Source organism: Podarcis vaucheri (genome assembly GCF_965113315.1).
Source record: "Podarcis vaucheri genome assembly, chromosome: 1".
Lineage (NCBI taxonomy): Eukaryota > Metazoa > Chordata > Lepidosauria > Squamata > Lacertidae > Podarcis > Podarcis vaucheri.
This window is the reverse complement of record NC_138759.1, coordinates 128,200,272-128,224,551: the sequence shown is the minus strand read 5'-3', so window position 1 is coordinate 128,224,551 and position 24,280 is coordinate 128,200,272. Positions and strand designations below refer to the sequence as shown.

The following is a 24,280-nucleotide window of genomic DNA, read 5'->3' as shown; positions in this document are numbered from 1 at the left end:
TGTCCAACCATCTCGTCCTCTGTCTTCCCCTTCTCCTTGTGCCTTCCATCTTTCCCAACATCAGGGTTTTTTCCAGGGAGTCTTCTCTTCTCATGAGGTGGCCAAAGTATTGGAGCCTCAGCTTCAGGATCTGTCCTTCCAGTGAGCACTCAGGACTGATTTCCTTCAGAATGGAGAGGTTTGATCTTCTTGCAGTCCATGGGACTCTCAAGAGTCTCCTCCAGCACCATAATTCAAAAGCATCAATTTTTCGGCGATCATCCTTCTTTATGGTCCAGCTCTCACTTCCATACATCACTACTGGGAAAACCATAGCTTTAACTATACGGACCTTTGTTGGCAAGGTGATGTCTCTACTTTTTAAGATTTCAAATTGTACTCTTGATTATTTCAGAGAAAGGACCTTGTAATGTTGTTGTTGTCATTGCTGTTGTTGTTCCATGGTCAAAAGTACCTGGGAAGATATGGTTCATGGTGAATAGGAAAGCACTAATCATGGAGAAGGCATGGCAGCTCTTTATCCCTTTCAACATGGTCCAGTAGTCAGCTCGACAAAGCGGTCCTCCAGAAAATTATAAGCACACTATAAGCACACAATGAAGAGGCTTTCACACTAATTATCAGGCCTCCTTAGGAACTCCTTATTCCCCTCTTGCCACAACTCACCAACTGAATCTCAGGTATCCCTCCTTCTTGGTTCTGCCACTAACATTCCTGTCCTCTCGTCTGCTCTGAGAAAGTGCTCCTGCAGTGTCTCCTTCATTGTTCTCTAATCTCCTCTTTGTTTGGATGCGGAGGCAGCGAGAAAGCGTCAGACACCCAAACGCCACAGGGCTCTTCTTCCAGCCTGCCCATGTTTAATTGCACACAGGCCACAGTGGCCAGCAATGGTCTTGATCCCAAACTTTATGTTTCATAAGTATGCGTGGAGGTGTAATAATATTATTAATAATAAGAATCTATTATTTATACCCCACCCATTTGGCTGGGTTGCCCCAGCCACTCTGGGTGGCTCCCAACAGAATATTAAAAACACAATAAAAGATCAGACATAAAAAAAACTTCCCTAAACAGGGCTGCCTTCAGATGTCTTCTAAAAGTCAGATCGTTGTTTATTTCCTTGACATCTGATGGGAGGGCGTTCCACAGGGCGGGCGCCACTACCGAGAAGGCCCTCTGCCTGGTTCCCTGTAACCTCACTTCTCACAGGGAGGGAACCGCCAGAAGGCTCTTGGAGCTGGATCTCTGGGCTGAATGATGGAGGTGGAGAAGCTCCTTCAGGTATACAGGTATAATGAGAATGATTCTACTCGGCTTTCACCAAAAATGGCCACAGGAAAGATGCAACCACATCCATTGGCAGAGGCATTTTTAAAAAGCGCAACTGGTGTGGCCGTGCTGCAGGGGGTGCCACAACATTGCTGCAGAATGGAGCACAAGGTGGGGGGGGGACGACCGCAGGCCATGTTTTAGCATTGCACAGGGCGTCGTCGTTGAAGCTTGAAAGCCCAAAATCCACGATTGCCATAACCCTTCATTTTCTTCCTTGGCAGAATGCAGCTTCTAGCCACAGGCGGAGATTTCACACGCAGTATCATGGAATTCGGCTCAATGGACCGCTTAAGTCTCCAAGTGCCATTAACGAGTCAGATCAGAACAGCACGAAAGGGAGCTCTCGGCAGGAATCCAGAAGACAGCACCATAATAGTTTCCGGTCAAAAAACAAAGGCACTTTTAAAAGCCAAGAGCATTCTGCAGCAGCAAAAAGCATGGAAACTCTAACGTATCCAGAGAAAACAAGACGAAAGCATCCTGTGCCAGGCCCCCCAGAGCCCAGGCCTTTATGCAGCAATATTACAAGGGTTTCTCAGTGCAACTTACGTCCTGCAAGAATAGAAACCTCCACAGAGGCCCCTGTCCTTTCAGTGCCAGCTGTGACACTGGTGGCATGAGGATTGGAAAGACAGACGACTAGCAAATGTAATGCATTTTCATATTTAAGTTTCTCACTAAAGGTGCTTTCTTTTTATTCCAAATACTGTACACACACACAAAAAGCTTGTGTAGAATACTACAATTGTGGTAAACCAAACTTACTGGGGTTTTTCTAAACCACAGTAATCTGCCATATCTCATTTCATACTATAAAGGCTTTGCTCAATATACTCGATATTGTTTTTTCTCATAACAATGCGGCTTTTAGCTAGCCAGTGCCTAGTAAAACAATGAAATTGTGTTTAAAAATAAATGGCAGGAGGATGTCAGTATAGATAATGTGTTTGTTACTGTCCAAAAGGTTGGTATTAGGGTAATCCTGGCATTCCTATTGTTGGTCTGCAATCAAGATACTTGTGTTCATATAAAAATGCTCTTAACTATTTCCATTTTATATGGACCCCAAATTGTTTGTACAGAACGAACCTCATGGTTCAGTTTGATGTAAGTGAGTTTTTATAGCCTGAATGATCGTCAAGATGAGTCCCAAATACTAGCTAACAAACGGCATATTAATATTTTTCTGTGCTGTGCCACTTGTACAAGATTGGGTAAGATATAAATTTTGAACTGAAAAAGTAAGAGTAAGTTTTCCAGCTTCTTAAATCCTTTTCAATTATCTTTGCAGACTAAAAATCAGACATGTTTCAGTCTGAGATTCTTTTATTTTCTTGTTCGTCGCTGTAGACATCCCTTCCTTATTTAAGCACTATTGGCCACAAACCTGTACGGAGTTGTATGCACTTGATTTCTTTGGGTTTCATCCTATACAATTGATTGTTGAATTATGGCCTGTGTGTCTTGCAAATCTGACAGGATACCATGTATATCATACCTGAGCACATGCAAAATCCCAGGCTTATATTTTAAAACAAGCTCACAGCTTTAAATAGCCCAAGACTGTACTTCAGAAAAATTATTCCCCCTTTTTATTAAAAAACAAACAATTTTACAAAATGCAGTGTTTTATTTTGCAACAACCAAACCATCTGGATCCTGTTGTTACCATATTACCTTTTCCCCAAATCAGCCATTCCTAATGATGAAAAGGAAGATGTCGGGCTCACTGTTCTATGACAGGGGTCCACAAATGTTGGCCTGCATTAGTAACCAGCTAGTATTTGTAGAGGTACGCGGGTGGCGCTGTGGGTTAAACCACAGAGCCTAGGACTTGCCAATCAGAAGGTTGGCGGTTCAAATCCCCGCGATGGGGTGAGTTCCCGTTGCTCGGTCCCAGCTCCTGATGTTGAAAGGACGTCAAAGTGCAAGTAGATAAATAGGTACCGCTCCGGTGGGAAGGTAAACGGCGTTTCCGTGCACTGCTCTGGTTCACAAGAAGCGGCTTAGTCATGCTGGCCACATGACCCGGAAGCTGTACACCGGCTCCCTTGGCCAATAAAGCGAGATGAGCGCCACAACCCCCGAGTTGGCCACAACTGGACCTGATGGTCAGGGGTTCCTTTACCTAGTATTTGTAGCTTTCCATGCTTTCTTCCCAAGTCGTCTTGCTTTTTACCTTTTAAAATCCTAATGCAAAGTGAAAGATTTCTCTTCTTCCCTAAATCCTGTTCATTCAGCTGATAATATTTTTTTAGGGGGGTGGAGCAGGGAGAGGAGGTATTGCCACTAGAAAAGGTGTTGCACTATTCCGCACCCACCTTTGGAACATGAGCCTCTGAAATGAAGGCAACTTCCGTTTTCCATTTTTTAAGCTTCTACATCTGCCTCCATTCGTTGGAGTAACATACTCACCCAAGCTTTATCACTGAAAAAATAACTCAGCAACAACTTGCCATAGAGACAGCAAGTGGTAATGGAAGGAGGCAGGGGTGGAACACCGTAGTCATGAAGTTAATAATGAGCAGTCACCAATTTGAGGAAATTCAACATGCTGGCAGTGATTTGCATCCCTCAGTTGGCTATGGCTGTAGTGGATCCAAGCTTGCTGAGAAATGCTCTGCCATCAGTGGTCCATGTGTCAGAGACTGGAAGTACCATGGAAGTACTGAGCGCATGCCATTTGACATACTCCTGAAAAGTCTTGTCATCGATCAACCACTTCTATTAGATCTGGAAATAAAATCTGAGCGTTATTCTTTTTCTGCCTTGCATGACAGGGAATGTCTTCCTTGGTTGGGAAGCAAATGGCCTTGCTTAGGAAGAGGAGATCTACTGACCCTTCCAAGTTCCAAATGATAGTCAGGGGGTAAGTCTAAAATGGCAAGCAGTAAAGATTCAATAAAGACACCCCCACATTCCCTCCCTTTGGAGAATCTGACAAATTCTTAACATTATGTTTTCACTTAATTTACGACAGCTTTTCATCTCCCCAGATTCATTGTTAAAAAAGTCATGCTATGGATTCTAAAACAATCATGTGCTTGTCATATGAAATTATCATTCGTTTTCACATTCCACCCTACAGCTATTTTAATGAAAGCCATATGAACGGCATCTCCTAAGGACAGTTAACAGGCTGACTAACCCATGCTCTGTCACATGCAAATGATTTTGTCATACTGAATTTTACATCTGGACTCCCTTGTATTGCCATCCTCTCAAGTGGGGGGGGGGCAGGATTACTCCACCGTGTTTCTCATATAAGAGACTAGAAAGAGAAGTCAACTTTGACTGGGTATCCTGTGTTCTTTTCCCTTACCTATCCAGCTCTACTGCCTCCTCTAGGTATGAATGGTATTATTTTTTAAATGTCATTTTAGGCTCAGAATGCACTTTTGTAATAAATAATCATTAAGTAAAGTCGTATTATAGGTTATGTGAAATGTAGCAGTACTTATAAAAGTATTATAGCGGGAAGAACACAGCCCACCCAATATATTAGCAGGCCTAAAAGTTCTTTTGGGAGGAAAGGCAATAAATTTAATAAATAAAACAAAGGACAAAGCTTTGTTCTACAACTCTTGATTTCTTTTAGTTAATGATCTCTTTTAGTTAACATAAGTTTATCACTTTTGTAGTTTTTTTTTACCAAGCTTTGCAGAAACATGTTTCTTGTGACGTCATTGACAAAAGTATTATCATTAATAAGACCCACTTAAAATGAATTTTAATGTTACAAATGAGGTCAGAGCACTCAATTCAAATCAAACACTAAGCACTAGAAGACTCTCAATCAAGGTAATGGCTCAATAAAAATGTAATCACATTCATCACATTGCCAGGGTTCAGCATTTTCCAATTTGTGAATTTCAGCATTTTCCAATTTCCTGCTACTGTAGACAAGAGTTTTCTTAACAGAGATTTTTTAAAATAAAATCAAAAAATCCAGCAGGCATACTCTCATCTGACTGAATGCACTGATTTCAAACCAGAATGGATGGCTCAAAACTTCAAGTTGATTTTAATAATGTAGCAGCTCTTTACACGCTGAACTTGCAAGGAATGGCTACATTATTATCCCCATATCGCAGGTGGAGTACTAAGGATGAGAGAAGAGTGGGAATTCAAACCAGACACCATGGTTCATAGCTCTGAGCTCCTAATCTACACCAAAACATTGGTCATAACTTAGTATTACAAATATAAGCCACACCAAGCCCTGGGCCGACACATTCCTCCTTCCTCTTCTGACACATGTCTAAATCCGTTCCGGAGTCCCGTTCGCAACATGAGCAGAACGCAACCCGCGTCTGCGCATGACGTTCATTTTGCGCATCTGCGCATGCGCGAGCGGTGAAACCCGGAAGTAACCCTTTCCGGTACTTCCGTGTCGCCGCAGGACACAACCTGAAAAAACGTACCATGGAGCAAACGAAACTCAAGGTATGACTGTACTCTGAAAATCTCACTTCTGTTTTATATTAACTACAACTAGTCATGCTCTTCAAGCACAGGCACACTAGTTCATTGTAACTATGGACCCAATTTCAAATCCTAGTTGATGGAAATGGCATGTTTCAACCAAGTCTAGCGAACATTAGCTACAGTTTTTAGAGTTCAAAAGACACATACAAGCAGAGGGTTTCCAGTCTTCTCTTAGTTGTGCCAGAGAAGGGGGACAGTTTGCAAGCCCAAGGCTTGTTCTCAAAATGTAGCCTAATTTTCAAGGTCTACTGAAAGATCCCGTGGTGCAGATTATAAGGTACCGTATTTTTTGCTCTATAAGACTTACTTTTTCCCTCCTAAACAGTAAGGGGAAATGTTCGCGCGTCTTATGGAGCGCATGCAGGCTGCGCAATTGCTGCTTTCACTGCGCAGCAATCCCTCTTGCTGTTCTGGCTTCTGAGAATCAGAATATTTTTTTCTTGTTTTCCTCCTCCAAAAACTAGGTGCATCTTGTGGTCTGGTGCGTCTTATAGAGCAAAAAATACGGTATGCCATATAGCCCAAACAGCTACAAAGTTGCGCTTGAAAAAATGTGGACAATGCCTGCTGAGAAACTAGAATTGTGGAGTACAGAGTTTTCACTGACCTCCATAAGCCCTTGATGCTGTTCAGGAGGAGCAGAAGTAGAATAAGTTACACAAAATGGAAAGAGATGCAGAATAAGTCACACAAAAAGTATATGGAGTGGGAAAATTGGGGGTTTAGGGGAAAAGGGACGAAGTGTACACAAAGCCTGGCACAATCTCTATTCTAGAATGACTGAGCAGCTCAAATTTTATTTATATAATGCAATGAGTGAACGACAAAAAGCACGTAATATTTCTGAACAAACATCCATAGGCCTCTTTCGCCACGCAAAGAGAAAAATCATTATAAATCTGATTATAAATGTGAATGTTCCCCCCTCCCAAATGTGTCACATTTATTAGGACTCCCAAAATATCAGAATTTTGTCTCTAGCAGATCATGACGGATAACACCATATATATAAAATTCATGCCACATCGTTCAGTTGGTCTTCCTGTAAATGATTCTTAGCGGTAACGTTTTCCTCAGTGTCCAAATTCCTCCTGGCCCAAGTTTTGGGAAGCAGGAGTGGAGCCAACTGCAACAGATGGAACTTGGTGCTCAGCTACCGTACTCAGCACCTGGGAAGTGTGTTGAGTTAACCGGTCATTACAGAGCGGAGTCCGCTTGAGTTTGACCGCACGGCTGGTTGCAGGCTTCTTCGAGAACGGGGCCTTTAGCGTCCTGTGACAGTCTGCCCCATTTTCAGTGCTCCTAACGGATTCTTGAGAATTTTTAGTCAGTTGTGTGGGTTTTGGTACGTCTTTGCACAGTAACGAACTGTCTCTGCTAGGTCGCTTGAGAGTCTTCTGGGAACGGGAAGATGTAGGGCATCCTGCTACCTTTACAAAAGCAGAATTCTTAATTGTGATGCGAGTACTTGTGGACGGACCAGAAAACTGAATTGGCTTTCGGCCTGTTCTACTGCTCAAGTGACTTTCTTCTTCTTCTTCTTCTTCTTCAGAAAGATCTATTAATTGTCTGTAAACACGGAGAATAAAATTACTGACTCGATTGCTTTGGGAAATTACGCACAGATCATAACTCAGATGCAACTAAGGGTGCTTCCTACATTCACCTCTGGATACAATATTTCTTATTCCAGGATCTGATTAACACTGCAGTAGGTGTATGCATTCAAATTTATTTTTTATATTGGACTTACCCAGAGCAAGAAAAAATATACAAGTATAAAACAAGTATACAAATACATGTATATTCAGCCAAAAATAACCAGGCCAACATACTGGAATGAACCAGCTGGATTCAACACAAATAAAAGGGAAATCATATTCTTTTATTATCTAATATGGATTGCAGGATATTTCTAAGTACTGAGTCTTATGCTCCTGATTAAATTTTTATGAAATGGGCTAATGGCTGGCTTTGTAATATATAGCAAGAGGCCCACCACACAGATATCTGTGGAATGCATAACTTACAATTATATATTTTCCTGTTTTAGGGTATGCATTTGCAGAGACAGTCCTTAAAATGTGTACAATTATAGTTTTGTTACATTAACTTAGTTATGTAATTAGCATTATACCAGCTTTTGTAATACACTTACAATTAACAGACTCTATATGAAACCTTCCTGCATCATCTTTTGATTTTACACCCTTATAACTAGGGGATGCACAAATATTAACATGGAGATAACGCTGTTTTTGAAATAGTCCCTGTTCCATATGAAGCATTCTTTGAGAAAACTAAGCATGATTAGTAAGACGTACCGTCTATGAATTGGAGGCATGCTTTGGAGACTTCCTTTCAAAGGGCGTTCCTCAAGAGTCCAACATTCTATCAGTTCCTGCGGGACTCGCCAATAACTGACACCTGTAATTTCAAATGCAATTTCAATACAATATTCAAGATATTTCTGTCAAATGTATAAGCCCAATGATACGCAATCAGGGATCATTGGCAACTCTTTCAGACACCATATATCTCCCGAGTGCTCAACTATAATGCTCAACTATAACACAATGTACTCCCACCCTGAATCGTTTTTTTCCAAATTAAAGAGCTAAATGTTCTATTTACAGTCTTTTTTCCTTCTCTCAAAAAACTGTCTGATACAGTGGTGTCGTGTTGTTTCCAGAAAAGAGAGGGGAGGGAGAGTGTGATACTCAGTGGACTAAATACTGCTTTTAAGAATGTGCAAGCGTTCAGAACTCACAGATCTCTTCTTCAGACATAGCGAACACTCAAATTTAAACTAACATACATCATGTACAGAAGGCTGAAAGCTCTCCCAAAATATCTGATACTTCTATGTATTTCACATTTGCCTTCGGCATTATTAATCCAAGTAGAGGACAAGTATTTGAAGCCAAGTGACATTAATGTCCAAGAAACATGAATTTATCTAGGCTGAGTCAGATGTCTACGAATTTTCTCCTAGGTTAATAAAAAAAAAAAACAACCACCAGAAGAGATCTTCCACTGATATTCCACAAGCATGTCTGCAAACTTAAATCTTAAAACTTAAAGCAGTGCACAACTGCAATGCAAAATAAATCGGCTGTTTTGAGAGCTCAATAGGACCAGTGTATGAAAGCACATTGTCTTTGTCCATGGAGTTTTCTTGGCAGGGATACTGGAGTGGCTTGCCGGTTCCTGCTCCAGTTGATGCAAACAATTGATCCTTTTGAATTATGGTGCTGGAGGAGACTCTTGAGAGTCCCATGGACAGCAAGAAGATCAAACCTATCCATTCTGAAGGAAATCAGCCCTGAGTGCTCACTGGAAGGACAGATCCTGAAGCTGAGGCTCCAATACTTTGGCCACCTCATGAGAAGAGAAGACTCCCTGGGAAAGACCCTGATCTTGGGAAACGTTGAGGGCACAAGGAGAAGGGGACAACAGAGGACGAGATGGTTGGACAGTGTTATCGAAGCTACCAGCATGAGTCTGACCAAACTGCGGGAGGCAGTGGAAGACAGGAGTGCCTGGCGTGCTCTGTCCATGGGGGCACGAAGAGTTGGACACGACTAAACAAACATGAAAGCACAGACTTTTAAATAGATACATACATCCATAACCTAGCATTCTGCCAATCACAAGGTTTCCCCACCAAACACAGCCAATTCAATTATTCCCTTTCCTTATTAAAGGATAGTTGGAAATATAGCCTGCCTGCCTGCCCTTCACAAATCGACACTAATTCGGGACAAACAGCTGCAGGGTAAACATTTATTCTTTACGGAAAATACTATAATAAAAAATGAGATACCTCTCCCTTCCCAAGCCTCAAATGCATCCATCATCTTTTCCAATTCAGACTCTGAATAATAGCTCCAGATATATTGGACATTGTTTCCGGCTTCCCTGGAGAAAAAAATGTAGGAAAAGAGGGGAAATTGCGCTGCTTTACAAGACGAATAATAATTTTTAAAAATTGCTAAAAGTCTAAATGCAAAGTATGTTTAAAACCGATGGCATAAAAACGCAATTTTCCCAATTTTGTAATATACCTTCATTGTCAAAAACCACAATTCTTTTGAGTTTCATACTCACGACTGTAAATGGTTTCCATTTCTGTGGCGACTGCCCATTTGTGGAATGCTCTCCCGAGAGAGGCTTGCCTGGCAACTTCATTACATATCTTGAGGTGCCAAGTGAAGCCTTTGGCTGATAAACATTCAATGGCCTTTTAAATGGGCTTTTGAGAGAGGGAGTTTATTGATTCGTTTTTGTTTTATTATGTGTTCCCATGTTGCATTTTAATGTTATTAACTGCCCTGGGATCTTCTGATGAATGGCGGTATGCAAACTTAATAAATACTAATAAACAACTTTTCCCCACAACAAATGGGAACGTTCACAGCAACTATTGAATCACTCAGCCAATGGCACTAAGGTTAGTCTTAATGGGTCCATCAAGCTTCAGTGTTGCCATTTGGACAACGTCTCGCAGCAACTGGCTTTAGACAAGACTCCGGATCAAACGGTTTGCAGATTGTAAGCTTCTCCTTTTCTTGCTTTCTCTGCACCAAGGCTAAAGCAACACTCTCACCTAACTGTCTAGGGGGGAAATACACAAAATAAACAACAGGTACCGCTTACATCTTCTGATACTCAAAAACAACTCTTTTGAGTATTGTCTTATGAATATTCTAGCAAGTCTAGTGCTTCCCACATTCAGGTTGACTATTATTTGTTAATATCTGGAGGAGAAGCATTTAGATGTAGCAGCCTTTGCTTTTGTTTATAATCAACTGGGGCCCAAAGTATTTAACAATAATCCACCAATATTAATATAATGAAGGAAATTTGTGTAACTAAGCATCTCTTTAAACTCCATAGGCATGGAAGAGATGTGCATGTCTTTACACATCTGATACTGCCATCTCTAAAGTAGATACAGTCAAATCTCAGTTTCCAAACACCTCCGTTTTTTTAACGTTTCCGGTTTTTGAACGTTTTTCGGAAGCCGAACGTTAGATGTGGCTTCCGCTTGAGTGCAGGAAGCTCCTGCAGCCAACTGGATGCCGCGCCTCAGTTCTTGAACATTTCGGAAGCCAAATGGGCTTCCGGAACAGATTACGTTTTGACAACAGAGGTTTCACTGTACAAGATTCTCAGCAGAATTTTACAAGCACGCTTTGATGTAATCACATGACTATGAAGCTTCTTACCTCTTGTAAATATTTTTGCTGTGTATTCTTCCTCCCAGCTCCTTTTCAATTGCTGCTTTTCCATCAGCCCTTGTGGCATACACACCCATTATTCTACTCTCACAACTTGCACCAGAAGTGTTGAGGTAGTGTAAGACCCACACTGTAGGCTTAGTGCATATTAAGCCGTAAGACTCACAAAAATCTAGAAGTGCCTGGGGAGGAAATACATACAAACAATTTTATTATTTTCTGTGTGTTTGTGGGACTTTAAAAGAGCACAAAAATGTGCTCAGACTAAACCTGTACATGTTTACTTATAAATCCTACTAAATTCAATTGTACTAACTTGCAAGTGTGCAAAGGACTGCAGCCTTACTGCTTTTACTCTGAATAATAGACAATGGAGATATTTCCTTTAAGGACAGTGGGCTGTTGTCCCATTAGAGCCCATTGGCCTCACAAATGTCTCCTGCCCCCTATCTCCCACCCATATAAGCCACTTGCTTTGCATCTGCCTGGTCCATTCATCCACCCATCCATTCATAAATGAATGAATGAATGCAAGGCTTGTAGTTATCAATATGACTCAGGGCAGCCTTATGTCACTTTGGTTTCACTGTGTTTGGGGTGTTTTTATTTTTTTCAATTTCTGAGTCAACTTTACCTTGCCCAGGACAATCCTGGGTATCCCAGGATCAGATCAAAGCCACCCCTGTGCTTCAACTGCTAATGACGTTTTAAATTTAATGGCACAGGAAAATTCCCATACTTTTTTGAGTTCTGTGTTTGATCTTAAAGAATAGGTCTCCATTTCATTGGCCAAATGGTCAGCAAGATTGTAAGGGTAAGGAATGCCAAAGTAATCAGCTTCTTCGTGCAATGCAATTCGCGTCTGCTCATCTTCTGGTAGCTGAACCTCTCCATGAAGATAATCCAAGAGGTATTTAAAGAGGCTGCCATCTCGATCAATAAGGCAAGCTCCTGTAAAGGCAAACAAAAACATGTACAACATTTATAATGTGCCTATCTTCTTCACCCTCCTTTACTTCTTCACCCTCCTGTATTCTTCCAAGCAACCCTGAAAAATAGGTTTGGCTGAGAAAGAGTAAATGGCCCAAGATCACCCAGTCATGATCATGGCTGAATGGGGATTTGAATCCATATTTTGAGAAGGGCATGGTTATCATAACTGCATCCAAGCTGTCAATTGATCAAACAAATACAGTCGTACCTTGGATCCCGAATGCCTTGCGAGTTGAACGTTTTGGCTCTCGAACGCCACAAACCCAGAAGTTAGTGTTCTGGTTTGCAAATGTTCTTTGGAACCCAAACGTCTGACGCAGCTTCCTATTGGCTGCAGAAGCTTCCTGCAGCCAATCGGAAGCCACGCCTTAGTTTCCAAACGTTTTGGAAGTCGAATGGACTTCTGTAACGGATTCCGTTCGACTTCCGAGGTACCGCTGTATATCTCAGTACGCTCTTCTTGGCGATGTTATATTTTAAGGAGACGTAACTTTTTTCAATCTCTCTTTCAGATTTGCTCAAATAAAATACTAGACACAAAGAACCTGTGTATGTATTAACTGACAGATAATATCAAAAGGCAAACATAATTAAAAAGGCTAATTCTTTCCTCAACCAGCTACATTAGTTTGTTGCTTGTGGCAAGCAATTTACAGCCCCGACTAAGTGCTAAACCCGAACATAGGCCCCAACTGCATAAGGAAAGTCGTCTCTCCTGCTGGGGAATCATAACCTGAGGCAGCATAAACAAGTAGCTGGGGAGGCGGGGAGAGAAGAGAGATGCCCCGAAAATCTTTTATTTGGACAACCCCTTGATAGAGTCTCTCCTTATCTGGAGGATTTGCAATAGTTGGCATCAGGCTGATCAGAGAAGATAGAAAGATTTTTGTTTTGTTCTGTTTCCCCCTGCTGAATGGGTCTTGGCTCACATCCTTGAGCAACCTAGTACTACTTCCTGCACAGGCTCCAAGGAAATTATCTCTGAATGGAAGGAAGGCTACACCCCAAGAGTAAACTGATGCAGATGGCAAAAACCCAGAGATGCTAGCTTGCAAGAAGCGTTCTCTTTGTGAACAGCAGTCCAGAGAAACCAGAAGTTGCCTTATATTGAGTCAGACCATTGATCGATCAAGCCCAGTAACATCTACACTGACTGGAAGACACTTTCCAGGGTTTCAGGTAGGAATTTTTCAGCCCTTTTCTCTATTATCTTATTCTCCTCTATTGTTCAAAATTGTCCATCTTTCTACAGTGGTGCCTCACAAGACGAAAAGAATCCGTTCTGTGATTCTCTTCGTCTAGCGGTTTTTCCGTCTTGCGAAGCAAGCCCATTGAAGGATTAGCGGATTAGCGCTATTAGCGGCTTATCTGCTGATCGGATCAGCTGATAAGCGGCTTAGCGGCTTAGAAAAGGGGGAGAGAAAAAAAACTAGCAGGAACTCGCAAGACATTGTTGTCTTGCGAAGCAAGCCCATAGGAAATTCGTTTTGCGAAGCACCTCCAAAACGGAAAACTCTTTCGTCTAGCATGTTTCCCGTCTTGCGAGGCATTCGTCTTGAGGGGCACCACTGTACTTAATTTGGGACCAGTCAGACAAAATGGCTGACGTCATGCTGTAATTTTTGCCTGAGGGAAATCTGTCAAATTCTAAATATACTGAGAGCAAAACAAAATATTATTCAAACTACACCTGTTTGCTGCACAAATATCTTGTGCTACCTGGATGAACCAAATGATTGATGATGTTGCCAATCCTATATTCAAGCACAGAGATTTGGTGACATCTTTAGCTCTTTCCAGCCCTACATTGTATTCTATGATACTTGATGTTTTTCTTCTACCACACTTTATTGGAAATCGCTAACCTTTAAACTATTAAATAAGTTGCTCATTATACTGGAAATAATAAAAATTACAATGCATTTGTATTGATCCATGTTTATTATCCCTTGGCCAAAGCTGGAAGAATATTAGAAAATTGAATTCATAATTACTTTACAATCAAGTTTTAGCTATTTACTACTTTTTTTTACCTGTGTCATCCATTTTCAGAGGAAATCGTCCACTGAACATAGATGCTAGCATTGAGTCCTTAAAACGGCATAAAGATGTACGCCTAGCAGTGTACATACATCCGCCAACATTCAGCCGAATAATATCTGCAACCTTTTCGCTCTTGCTATCTTCCATCGCATTTGTGGCTAACGTTGCAGGCTGGGTGGTGTGCTTTCAAAGCTGTGAAAAGAGTAAAAATTGTACTCAGAACAGTGAATAACTTGGCTTCTCCATGAAGATCAATAATTTATGCTCCCGAAAAGGCAGATAAAAAGCATTTATAACATTTATAAGTTGCCTTTCCTCCAAGAAGTTAAAGGCAGCATATATTTGAACCCCAGCATAAGAACAGAGGTGGGTTTACTTTTTTAAATTTCTTAGTCGCTTTATCTTGCCCAGAGCAATTCTGGGTCTTCCAGGATCAGTTTACACAACCACTCAAAAGGACTGATGTAAATGACCCAGTTATCTGCAATGGAACATGAAAGGGCACTGCTAGGCTAATGCATCTTCTCTACAAGAACATCTGCACTGTTTTGGCAAGTAAGCAGGACAGAACTGGATGGCATCACCTTGACTACTGAGAAACGTCATGTGAACCACCTGCCACCTGTTTACCCAGTCCAATAGTCAAACCACTAGACCACACTTCACCAACTTAGTGCCCCTCCCTCAGATACTTTGGACTACCACTCCCATGATAACTGACCATGCTGGCAAGGGCTGATGGAAGTTGCAGTCCAAAATACCTGGAGAAGATCAGGTTGGTGAATGCTGCACTGGATCATGTTACCTGCCAGCTTTGTAATACAGGCACACAACTCAAACAGTATGTTTGGATGTGTTACCAAGTCACCTATTGTCTGTCCACCACAGTGGGGCAGAGAAAGTGTGTGGATGTCTTGATACAGCTTATGTTTTCAAATTGGACCAAAGTCAGTTGGTGGCGAGTGCAGTGGTACCTATTTATCTACTTGCACTGGAGTGCTTTCGAACGGCTAGGTTGGCAGAAACAGGGACAGAGCAATGGGAGCTCACCACCAACGAGTGGATTCAAACCGCCAACCTTCTGATCAGCAAGCCCAAGAGGCTCAGTGGTTTAGACCACAGCACCACCCGCATCCACACTGGTGTGGCAGGAAGATTCAAGGACAATAAAACATGTAAACATTTCAGGGTAGTCTAGTACCAAAATAATCTTTTTTATTTTCAGAATATGGATATATTACCAAAATGAGAGAAAGGGCATCAAGTGATACTGAGGACAATCCTAGTTGTGTTCACCAATGTATTTCTTATGAATAAATTTTTTTTGGTGTGGCACAAGGAAAGCGTTATTCTGAAAGTGTGGCCCGGAGGAAAAAGAGTCTGAGAACCACTGGTCTAGGTGGAACTGAAGCACTGGACCAATATGCAGCCCAATCGTAGAAGCAAGACCCCATCACCACTATGGGGTTAAAAAGCCATCAGCATCCGAAACAAGCACACAACTAACCACTGCAGCAGAGGTGGCTAACCTTGCAAGCCTCCAGATGTTGCCAGACCCCCATATGGGTGTAGCCAGTATTTTTTTTGGGGGGGCAAGCTTTTGTTAGATGTCAGAGAACCTCAGATAAGTATCTTAATTGATTTTTATTGACTTGGGAGGCAGCTATCTCCCCCTACCTACACCTATGGATCCCCAACTCCCACCAGCCCCAGGGATGATGGGGGTCGGGAACCCGGCAACACCTAGGGGGTTGCAGGCTCCTCAGCCCCAGAACAGAATTGCAAGGGAGCCCAAGGGTCATCTAGCCCAGGCATAGGCAAACTCAGCCCTTCAGATGTTTTGGGACTACAACTCCCATCATCCCTGACCACTGGTCCTGTTAGCTAGGGGTGATGGGAGTTGTAGTCCCCAAACATCTGGAGGGCCGAGTTTGCATATGCCTGACCTGGTCCAACCCCGTGAAGTGAAGGCATCCCAAGACTCTCTTGAAATATCAACAACCTCAGATATGCAGATGACACAACCTTGATGGCAGAAAGTGAGGAGGAATTAAAGAACCTTTTAAAGAGGGTGAAAGAGGAGAGCGCAAAATATGGTCTGAAGCTCAACATAAAAAAAAACCTAAGATCATGGCCACTGGGCCCATCACCTCCTGGCAAATAGAAGGGGAAGAAATGGAGGCAGTGAGAGATTTTACTTTCTTGGGCTCCATGATCACTGCAGATGGTGACAGCAGTCACGAAATTAAAAGACGCCTGCCTCTTGGGAGAAAAGCGATGATAAACCTAGACAGCATCTTAAAAAGCAGAGACATCACCTTGCCAACAAAGGTCCGTGTAGTTAAAGCTATGGTTTTCCCAGTAGTGATGTATGGAAGTGATAGCTGGACCATCAAGAAGGCTGATTGCCGAAGAATTGATGCTTTTGAATTAGGGTGCTGGAGGAGACTCTTGAGGGTCCCATGGACTGCAAGAAGATCAAACCGATCCATTCTGAAGGAAATCAGCCCTGAGTGCTCACTGGAAGGACAGATCCTGAAGCTGAGGTTCCAATACTTTGGCCACCTCATGAGAAGAGAAGACTCCCTGGAAAAGACCCTGATGTTGGGAAAGATGGAGGGCACAAGGAGAAGGGGATGACAGAGGACGAGATGGTTGGATAGTGCTCTCGAAGCTACCAGCATGAGTTTGACCAAACTGCGGGAGGCAGTGGAAGACAGGAGTGCCTGGCGTGCTCTGGTCCATGAGGTCACGAAGAGTCGGACATGACTAAACGGCTAAACAACAACACTAAGACTCTCTTAAGTCTGAGGAACACGCCTCCTCCGCTCCCTTTCCAAACGGCTTCGTGCCCCCGACACCGCCATGGCTCTTGAGCCGCCTGAGGCAAAGGGGTCGAAGCAAAGCAGCCAGGCCGGAGCAAAGGGGGGGAGGGGCCCAAGCCTCGGGTTGCCTCCCCGCCCAACCCCACCCCCCCCCCGCCGTGGAAGAGCCGGGTGTGAGAGGGGATAGAGGCGCGAGTGGGGAGCCGAGAGGGAAGGAGGGACAACCGCGGCAGCTCGTTACCTTTCCCGGTTCGAAGCTCCGCCCACCTCTTCGTCACCGCTGTCGTCACGACCCGCCAACCGCGCGCCGAGCCTCTCCCGCCACACCATTCGAGGGGGAGGGGGAGGAGGGAGACGCTGCGGCGCGTGCGCAGAGGCGCCTGCGTTCAGCGGAGGGATGGTTGTTGGACTACAACTCCCATCATCCTCTGGGAGGAGCGGGAATGGAGTGAACGGAATAACGAAGGAATCAATATCTGTCTATGGTGACGCTCACGTTGAGATTCCTCCCCTGCAGGGAGGCTGGACGAGATGTAGCGCGATCGTAGAAGCAAGACCCCACCAGCACCACCACGGGGTTCAAAGGCCAGCAGAATCCGAAACAAGCACACAACTTTCCAGTCTGTTCGCAGAGGCGGCGAACCTCGCAGCCCTCCAAATGTTGCCTTATTTTCTAAACTTTGGGTGCCCCCCCATGTTGTTGGGCTATGGGACTACAACTCCCATCATGCCCTAGCTAGCAAAATCAGTGGTTTGGGATGATGGGAGTTGTAGTCCAACAACAGCTGGAGACTCCAAGATGGAGAAAGGCTGCCCGCCAGGCAACAGGGATGAAGGGTTGCAGGCTGCTCAGCCCTCGAATAGGATTGCATTTGAAAGTTAATTCCTTTCGAGGAATGAATGAATTGATTGATTGATTGATTGATTGATTGATTGATTGTAGAGTCGGCAGGGACCCCGATGGGTTCTTCTGCGTGGATTTTTGTAAACGTAATTCATTTGCTCTGATTCCAGGACAAATGGCCAAAGGCATTGGGCTGTGGTCCAGGAGGGAGGGAATCCCTGCCCAGCCAGAAGGACCCCCACCTGGGGGAAACTACAAAGGAGCTGCACCACCCTGGGGTTTTTGCAGAGGGCTGTGCCCGGCCAGAGAGGCACCTGAGCCACGCAGGCAGATCGGTCCAGCCCAGATGCAGGAGGTGTTAAAAAATAACGTTCTTGTGTTGAGGATCGATGGCTGTAGTTTTGACATCCGTGTAAACAAGCGAGGAGAAAAATGCTGTAATCCTGCCTGCAAGCACTAGAAGTAGCCCCACAACCCACCTGGGAGCATCTGTTCACTCTCTGAAAGAAACCTTTTACAGGTAAGCTCGAGGGTTCTTTTTATTTCTTGCTGGAAGTATTTATTGTTCTATAGACTCTGAGGGGATCCCTTCTAAGGAGGAATTTACATGTGATTTTGGTTTTTTGGTCGTTTTTCTTTTAAATTTTATGCTTATCAGATTTCTACATTTCACTAATTTTACAATCATTTTAATATTTCAAAACTTGACTTCCTTCCCCCTCTTTCTGTAGTTCCTTAGATTTATTTTTAATATCTTCTGCATATCCAAATTAACTTAATTTGCTCATTTATTCATCTACTTTAAATATATACTCCTATAAAACTGCAGGTTATTACAATAATCCTGCCAATGTTCTTATCTGTTTACAATTTATCTGTAAATGTTCAATAAACCATTCTTCTATAAAAAAGTTTGTTATCTTGATTTCTTATTCTTCCGGTAGGTTTCGCGATTTCTGCATATTCCATAAGTTTTTGTATCCATTCTTCCTTTGCTGAGACTTCTGCTTCTCTCCATTTGTGGGCGAGTAACACTCTTGTGGGGACGCAGGTAGCGCTGTGGGTTAAACCACAGAGCCTAATCCCTGCGACGGGGTGAGCTCCCGTTGTTCGGTCCCAGCTCCTGCCAACCTAGCAGTTCGAAAGCATGTCAAAGTGCAAGTAGATAAATAGGTACCGCTCTGGTGGGAAGGTAAACGGTGTTTCCGTGCGCTGCTCTGGTTTCGCCAGAAGCGGCTTAGTCATGCTGGCCACATGACTTGGAAGCTGTACGCTGGCTCCCTAAAGTGAGATGAGCTGCCTTGTGGGATATCTTCTGGAGAAAAAAGGCTAAGGAGTAAACCCTACACAAATCTGAAGTAGAGCCCCTAAATTGGATGGATTGTGTCTTGCACAGTACACCTCTTTGTGGCAACTCCTGCAGCCAAGCTGGTGCCAAACATGTTGCTCTGCTTTCCTTTGGACCACATCAACAAGGCCAAGGGCAGCCCAGAACCTCCAGGCTTGCGCCCCAACGAGGTCACTTCTGTGCTGCTAACACAGTGGTTTCACTTCACCCTTTGCGGTGCATTCCATTATCTCTTGAGACAAACGGAGGCCAACAATATACAATTGCAGGCGTACCTTGGAAGTCGAACAGCCTGGTTCTCGAACTTTTTGGCTCCTAACAATCAAAACCCAGAAGTGACTGTTCCGGTTTTCAAACGTTTTTTTGAAAGCCGGACATCCGACGGAGCTTCCACAGCTTCTGATTGGCTGCAGGAGCTTCCTGCAGCCAATCAGAAGTCACAATTTGGTTTTCAAACGTTCCAGAACGGATTCCGTTCGACTTCCAAGGTACGACTGTACACATATGCTTACACACGATAGCTCTGTTGGGAGAGCATGAGACTCCTAATCTCAGAGTTGTGCGTTTGAGCCCCACATTGGGAAAAAGATTCCTGTATTGCAAGGGGGTTGGATAGAATCAGGCATGTCTAACTGGTAGATCACAGAGTGTTCCTGGTAGATCCTGGTTGATCTCTGGTCCCTCAGTGATCTCCTTGCAAAAAAACTCCACAACTTTGCCTTTCCTAAAAAAGCTCCACAACTTTGGCTTCCTAAAGAAAGCTCAACAACTTTGAGTAGATCACTGCCAGTCTTTTTACGACAGTGGGTAGATCACTGCCAGTTTTTTTATACTGTGAGTAGATCGCAGTCTATTGTGAGTTGGACGTCTCTGGACTAGATGACCCTCGTGATCCCTTCCAACACTATGATTTGATGACTTTCTATGACACACACAGAGAGAGAGAGAGAGAATATCACAGGGTGCTTTCAGACAATATGTTTATTATGCATTCATCTTGATTTGCGGGGAGCTTTTCAGTGCATTTTCTCATCACTTGCCTTACTTCAAACAGTCTGATATTTTGGGGAAGTGGCTTTGTTGTGCAAGAGCTACAAATCAATTGCAACTGTGCAAGCTGACCTCAATACATGATTGAATCCCACACAAAACAGATGATCTAAAAGCACCCACAGTCCAGAAAGTGTGATCTGCATAAAGAAGCAGGCTTCTGAATAAGGAGGCTGCAGAAGCAGTTTCCCTTGCTGGATAAATGCATCCTGCAGGACAGCTATTTGCATACACAGTGCATATGGTTTGGCAAAGCAGACCCCCTGTTCAGAAGGTGGAGGAAAGTTAACAGTAGTAAACTTCTGTCTGGTTGAATATGCCTGTGCAGGGATCCTTCCAACTTGTAGCATGTGTGTTTTGTGATGCTCAGCCTATACATTTATAGATAAGAAGCCTCATCTACAAGAAGTCAATTTACATTGTATTAATTCACAACAACAATGAAACCTCACACCACTCAAAATAATTTTTTGTTGTTGTTTAGTCATTTCCAACTCTTCGTGACCCCATGGACCAGAGCACGCTAGGCACTCCTGTCTTCCACTGTCTCCTGCAGTTTGGTCAAAATTAATTAGTGCTTTGTAAATCAAAGCTAACAATGGGCATGATCCATATAAATTTAACCACTTGACTATGGGTGTTGTGATAGGAATTTTATGGTTTTAGATATATGATAATGTTCATAACTGCACATACATAGATCAACACAGGAAGACCATCCTGGAACCATTTTGATTCCTAAACTGACCAAATCCTTTCCCTGCCTCCCCATTGTCTCTTTCCTCACAAATCCTGTCTCAAGGATATGTCTGTTTGAATAAGGTGTGACCCTGTGACCTGGCCTAGGAAATAAGTATTTTACCACTACAAAAGAATGGCCAGGCTCCCCAGAAATCCAATCAAGCAACTTGCCAGACAGGAGATAAACTGTGACAGGAGAAAAACAACATTTAAATTTCTGTGATGTAGGTGGGATGGATCTGAGGGGTGGTCTTAGGTTACACCCCTTCTGTGATGTATGCATAATGTTTCTGGGGGTGGTCTTGATCTAGAAAATGGGAATTTCAAAAGTCTTTATAAGGCCTTGCACGCCATTGTTCTGGGTCCTCTTCCTCTCCTGCGTGTGAGGGGAGTACCCTGTTGCAACAGATCAATAAAGATCAAGCTTACTAGCTGCTTTGCTTCTCAATATTCTCTGGTTGGCCTCTGTTATTTTCTCCTACCAATAGGGAACCTATGTAAGGACTCTATATGGGCTCTTGGATACCCCATAAGGGAAAAGGGCATATTTTTATTTACAACAGTGTTAAACAGTGCATAAATGTGTACAGTGGTACCTCTGGTTGCGAACGGGATCCATCCCAGAGGTCCGTTTGCAACATGAAAAGAGCGCAACCCGCAGCAGAGCACGCGCGAGTTGTGATTCGTTGCTTCTGCACATGCGCATGATGTCCTTTTGCGCTTCTGCGTATGCAGAGATTTAGGATTAGAGTTTTCCTACTCTTAGATGGGCTATGTTCCCAGTTTGACCAGCCCCATAATGCAACAGGAAATCTTATAATACCTTCCAGTGAGTGCCTGGCATGTTTGATCCCACACATTGCTCATGCTGACTAGGGTTCAAATCACCATTCAGATGATTCATCATGATCCTCACGTTGTTGGTCCCAACAATTGGTGTGGCTCCAGCCACTAGGCAAGCCTTCTATCATACCAGTAACATGAGGCCATGACTGTGGCCCTATAATCATTTTTTTCTAATAGAATACCAAGATGGCATAAATTTTGACATAAATTAGAAAGGCTCAGCAAAAGAGATTGCTGATGCAGCAAATATATAAATAAATAAAGTAGCTTTGAGTGTTTCAATTACATTTTTTTCCACAGTGATTGTACAAAACTATCAGTTACTCATTAGCTACACACAGTAACTCACTGCAACATGGGTCTTATGCACGGTCAGTTATCTGTGGTAACAACTGTTTGGAAAAATATTTACTAAGAGGTAAAGATTAACTAAGAACCCCATGGTGAAACCTGGAATATAATTACATTTGCTGTTGGGAACAGAGGAGCACAGATAAAACTATTTGCCCATCTAGCCCAGTCTTGTCTTGTCTAGCCCAGTTCTCCAGGGTGTCAGGTAAAAGTATTTCCCATCTGTCAGGAGATGCCAGAAATTGAACAAGGAACCTTCTGCTGGCAGATATTATCCCACAGAAGCAAACGACCCTCCTTTTGGCATCCCACTTGCCCTAACACCTCCATTTATGTTCCAAATCTATGTCTAAAGCTATGATCCTATGCATGCATAAGAATAAGCATGAACTTCCAATCAAACATGCATGGAATTGGGCTGTAAATTGTTTTTACAATAGCTGGGACACGCTTTACAAGCATATATAATTTGTGCTGGATAGTTAGGAAGCTGGAGCAGTAGGCTCAAAGTGAGAGGTTCAGGACTACTCTCAAGTACAGTGGTACCTCAGGTTACATATGCTTCACGTTACATACTGTCAGAGCTGCCACCCAGTCCCAGCTCACATAGGACCAAGTCCGCCAGCGTTCACTTTATAAGAGTCTTTATTAAGTTACAGGTTTCATTTCCGAACTGCAGCGTGCAGCTCTACACCTTCTGCCCTAGGTCGGCGAAGACCCGTCTGAGTCCCCGCCTCTTGCACACCAGCTTAATACCCTAGCCTTGCTCCACCTCCTTCGCCTCTCCCTACGTCTCTGGGTCCTTCTGCCCCCCTGGGCCTCCTCCCTTCTACTCTCCTCTGACGCTGACCCCCCTGATCCTTCTGCCTCCTTGCGGCGGGCTTTAGGACCTGGCTCACTCTCCGGGCTGCTTACTGCTCCAGCTTCCGCTGCATTTGAACTTGGCGCGCGCGCCCAACTCTCTACTTTCCTCTTAACCGTTGCCTCGCTCTCTGAGGAGGGCGTGACCACCCCTGACTCGTGCCCTCCCTCCTGCTGACAGCCTCCGGAACCCGATGCCTGGCTACCTTCCTCCCTGCTGCTCTCAGTCTTGAGCGTGGGTCCCGACTTCCAGCTGCTGCCGCCCTCAGTTATGAGCGTGGGTCCCGACTTCCAGCTGCTGCTCTCTGAATCTCCTCTGTTCCCTTCCTCCTGGGGTGTCCCCCCGGATCCCCCCCTTGCTCTGCTCACTGGGGCTCCCTTTTGGGAGTCCTCTGACTCACTGCTTAGGCTTGGAGATCTCGGGTCGTCATCATCACTCATTTTCCCTTCGGATTCCTCCCCCTCGCTCTCTGCTTCCTCCCTTCTCTGCGTCTCTGCTCCTGAACCCCTGACACATACGCTTCAGGTTACAGACTCCGCTAACCCAGAAATAGAACCTCGGGTTAAGAACTTTGCTTCAGGATGAGAACATAAATCGTGCTCCGGCGGCGCAGCAGCAGCAGGAGGCCCCATTAGCTAAAGTGGTGCTTCAGGTTAAGAACAGTTTCAGGTTAAGAACAGACCTTCGGAACGAATTAAGTACTTAACCTGAGGTACCACTGTACCAGCTTTTATTTAGAAATGGCAGTACTGAACATTGAAGGATGTCAACTGAACCCTAAATAAGAAACAATGCGGCAACGTGAGGAAACGATGGTGGTCATATGTTCAGAGAAGGAGGGGGAACCTGATTTTAAGAAACTATTAGATTAATTTGGGTTGATTTGTAATAATTTGGAAAATTAATAATAATTTGGAAAAAAGGAAAAGAAACGGCAGCGCAATCCTACAAAAACAATTGGTCAGCAATATGATTTGCCGGGTGGCGCTGTGGGTTAAACCACAGCGCCTGGGGCTTGTTGATCAGAAGGTCGGCAGTTCGAATCCCCGCGACGGGGTGAGCTCCCGCTGCTCGGTCCCTGCTCCTGCCCACCTAGCAGTTCGAAAGCACGTCAAAGTGCAAGTAGATAAATAGGTACCGCTCCGGCGGGAAGGTAAACGGCGTTTCCGTGCACAGCTCTGGTTTGCCAGAAGCGGCTTAGTCTTGCTGGCCACATGACCCGGAAGCATAGCTGTCAACGTTTCCCTTTTTTAAAGGGAAATTCCCTTATTCCGAATAGGATTCCTCGCAAGAAAAAGGAAAAGTTGACAGCTA

At 43.8% G+C, this 24,280-nt stretch overlaps 2 protein-coding genes and 1 long non-coding RNA gene across 5 annotated transcripts in view; 1 reads left to right on the top strand and 2 right to left on the bottom strand.

Moving 5' to 3' along the window:
- The window catches only part of SPATS2L (spermatogenesis associated serine rich 2 like), an 80,012-nt gene extending 74,414 nt beyond the window's left edge, over window positions 1-5,598 (top strand). The window contains exons 12-13 of one of the 2 annotated variants that reach the window (XM_082192693.1): window positions 1,554-1,980; window positions 4,113-5,598. In XM_082192693.1, coding sequence (XP_082048819.1) covers window positions 1,554-1,952 — 399 coding nt within the window. In that variant the 3' untranslated portion in view covers window positions 1,953-1,980; window positions 4,113-5,598. Of the gene's footprint in view, window positions 1-1,553; window positions 2,943-4,112 lie in introns of those variants that run through there. The other variant, XM_082192692.1, reaches the window with a different exon arrangement.
- LOC309525723 overlaps window positions 1-24,280 on the bottom strand; it is a 96,172-nt gene that overhangs the window by 12,911 nt on the left and 58,981 nt on the right. The gene's annotated exons all lie outside the window — the stretch shown is intronic.
- On the bottom strand, window positions 6,590-22,667 carry KCTD18 (potassium channel tetramerization domain containing 18). Of its 2 annotated transcripts, none has more exons than XM_082202291.1 (7): window positions 22,219-22,667; window positions 14,090-14,291; window positions 11,803-12,014; window positions 11,052-11,245; window positions 9,647-9,741; window positions 8,145-8,247; window positions 6,590-7,389 (listed from the first exon to the last, which is right to left on the bottom strand). In XM_082202291.1, the coding sequence occupies exons 2-7, from the start codon at window positions 14,244-14,246 to the stop codon at window positions 6,894-6,896; spliced, it is 1,257 nt and encodes a 418-aa protein (XP_082058417.1). In that variant the 5' UTR covers window positions 14,247-14,291; window positions 22,219-22,667; the 3' UTR covers window positions 6,590-6,893. The 2 variants fall into 2 exon arrangements, with proteins under 2 accessions (XP_082058417.1, XP_082058416.1); XM_082202290.1 differs by lacking the exon at window positions 22,219-22,667 and adding an exon at window positions 17,166-17,223.

Coding starts and splice junctions, on each gene's coding strand:
- KCTD18 (XM_082202291.1), bottom strand. CDS start 14,246: ATGGAAGATAGCAAGAGCGAAAAGGTTGCAGATATTATTCGGCTGAAT. Junction 9,742..11,051: donor AGCAAAAATATTTACAAGAG/GTAAGAAGCTTC, acceptor TTTTTTCTCCAG/GGAAGCCGGAAACAATGTCC. Junction 7,390..8,144: donor ATGCCTCCAATTCATAGACG/GTACGTCTTACT, acceptor CCGTGTTTACAG/ACAATTAATAGATCTTTCTG.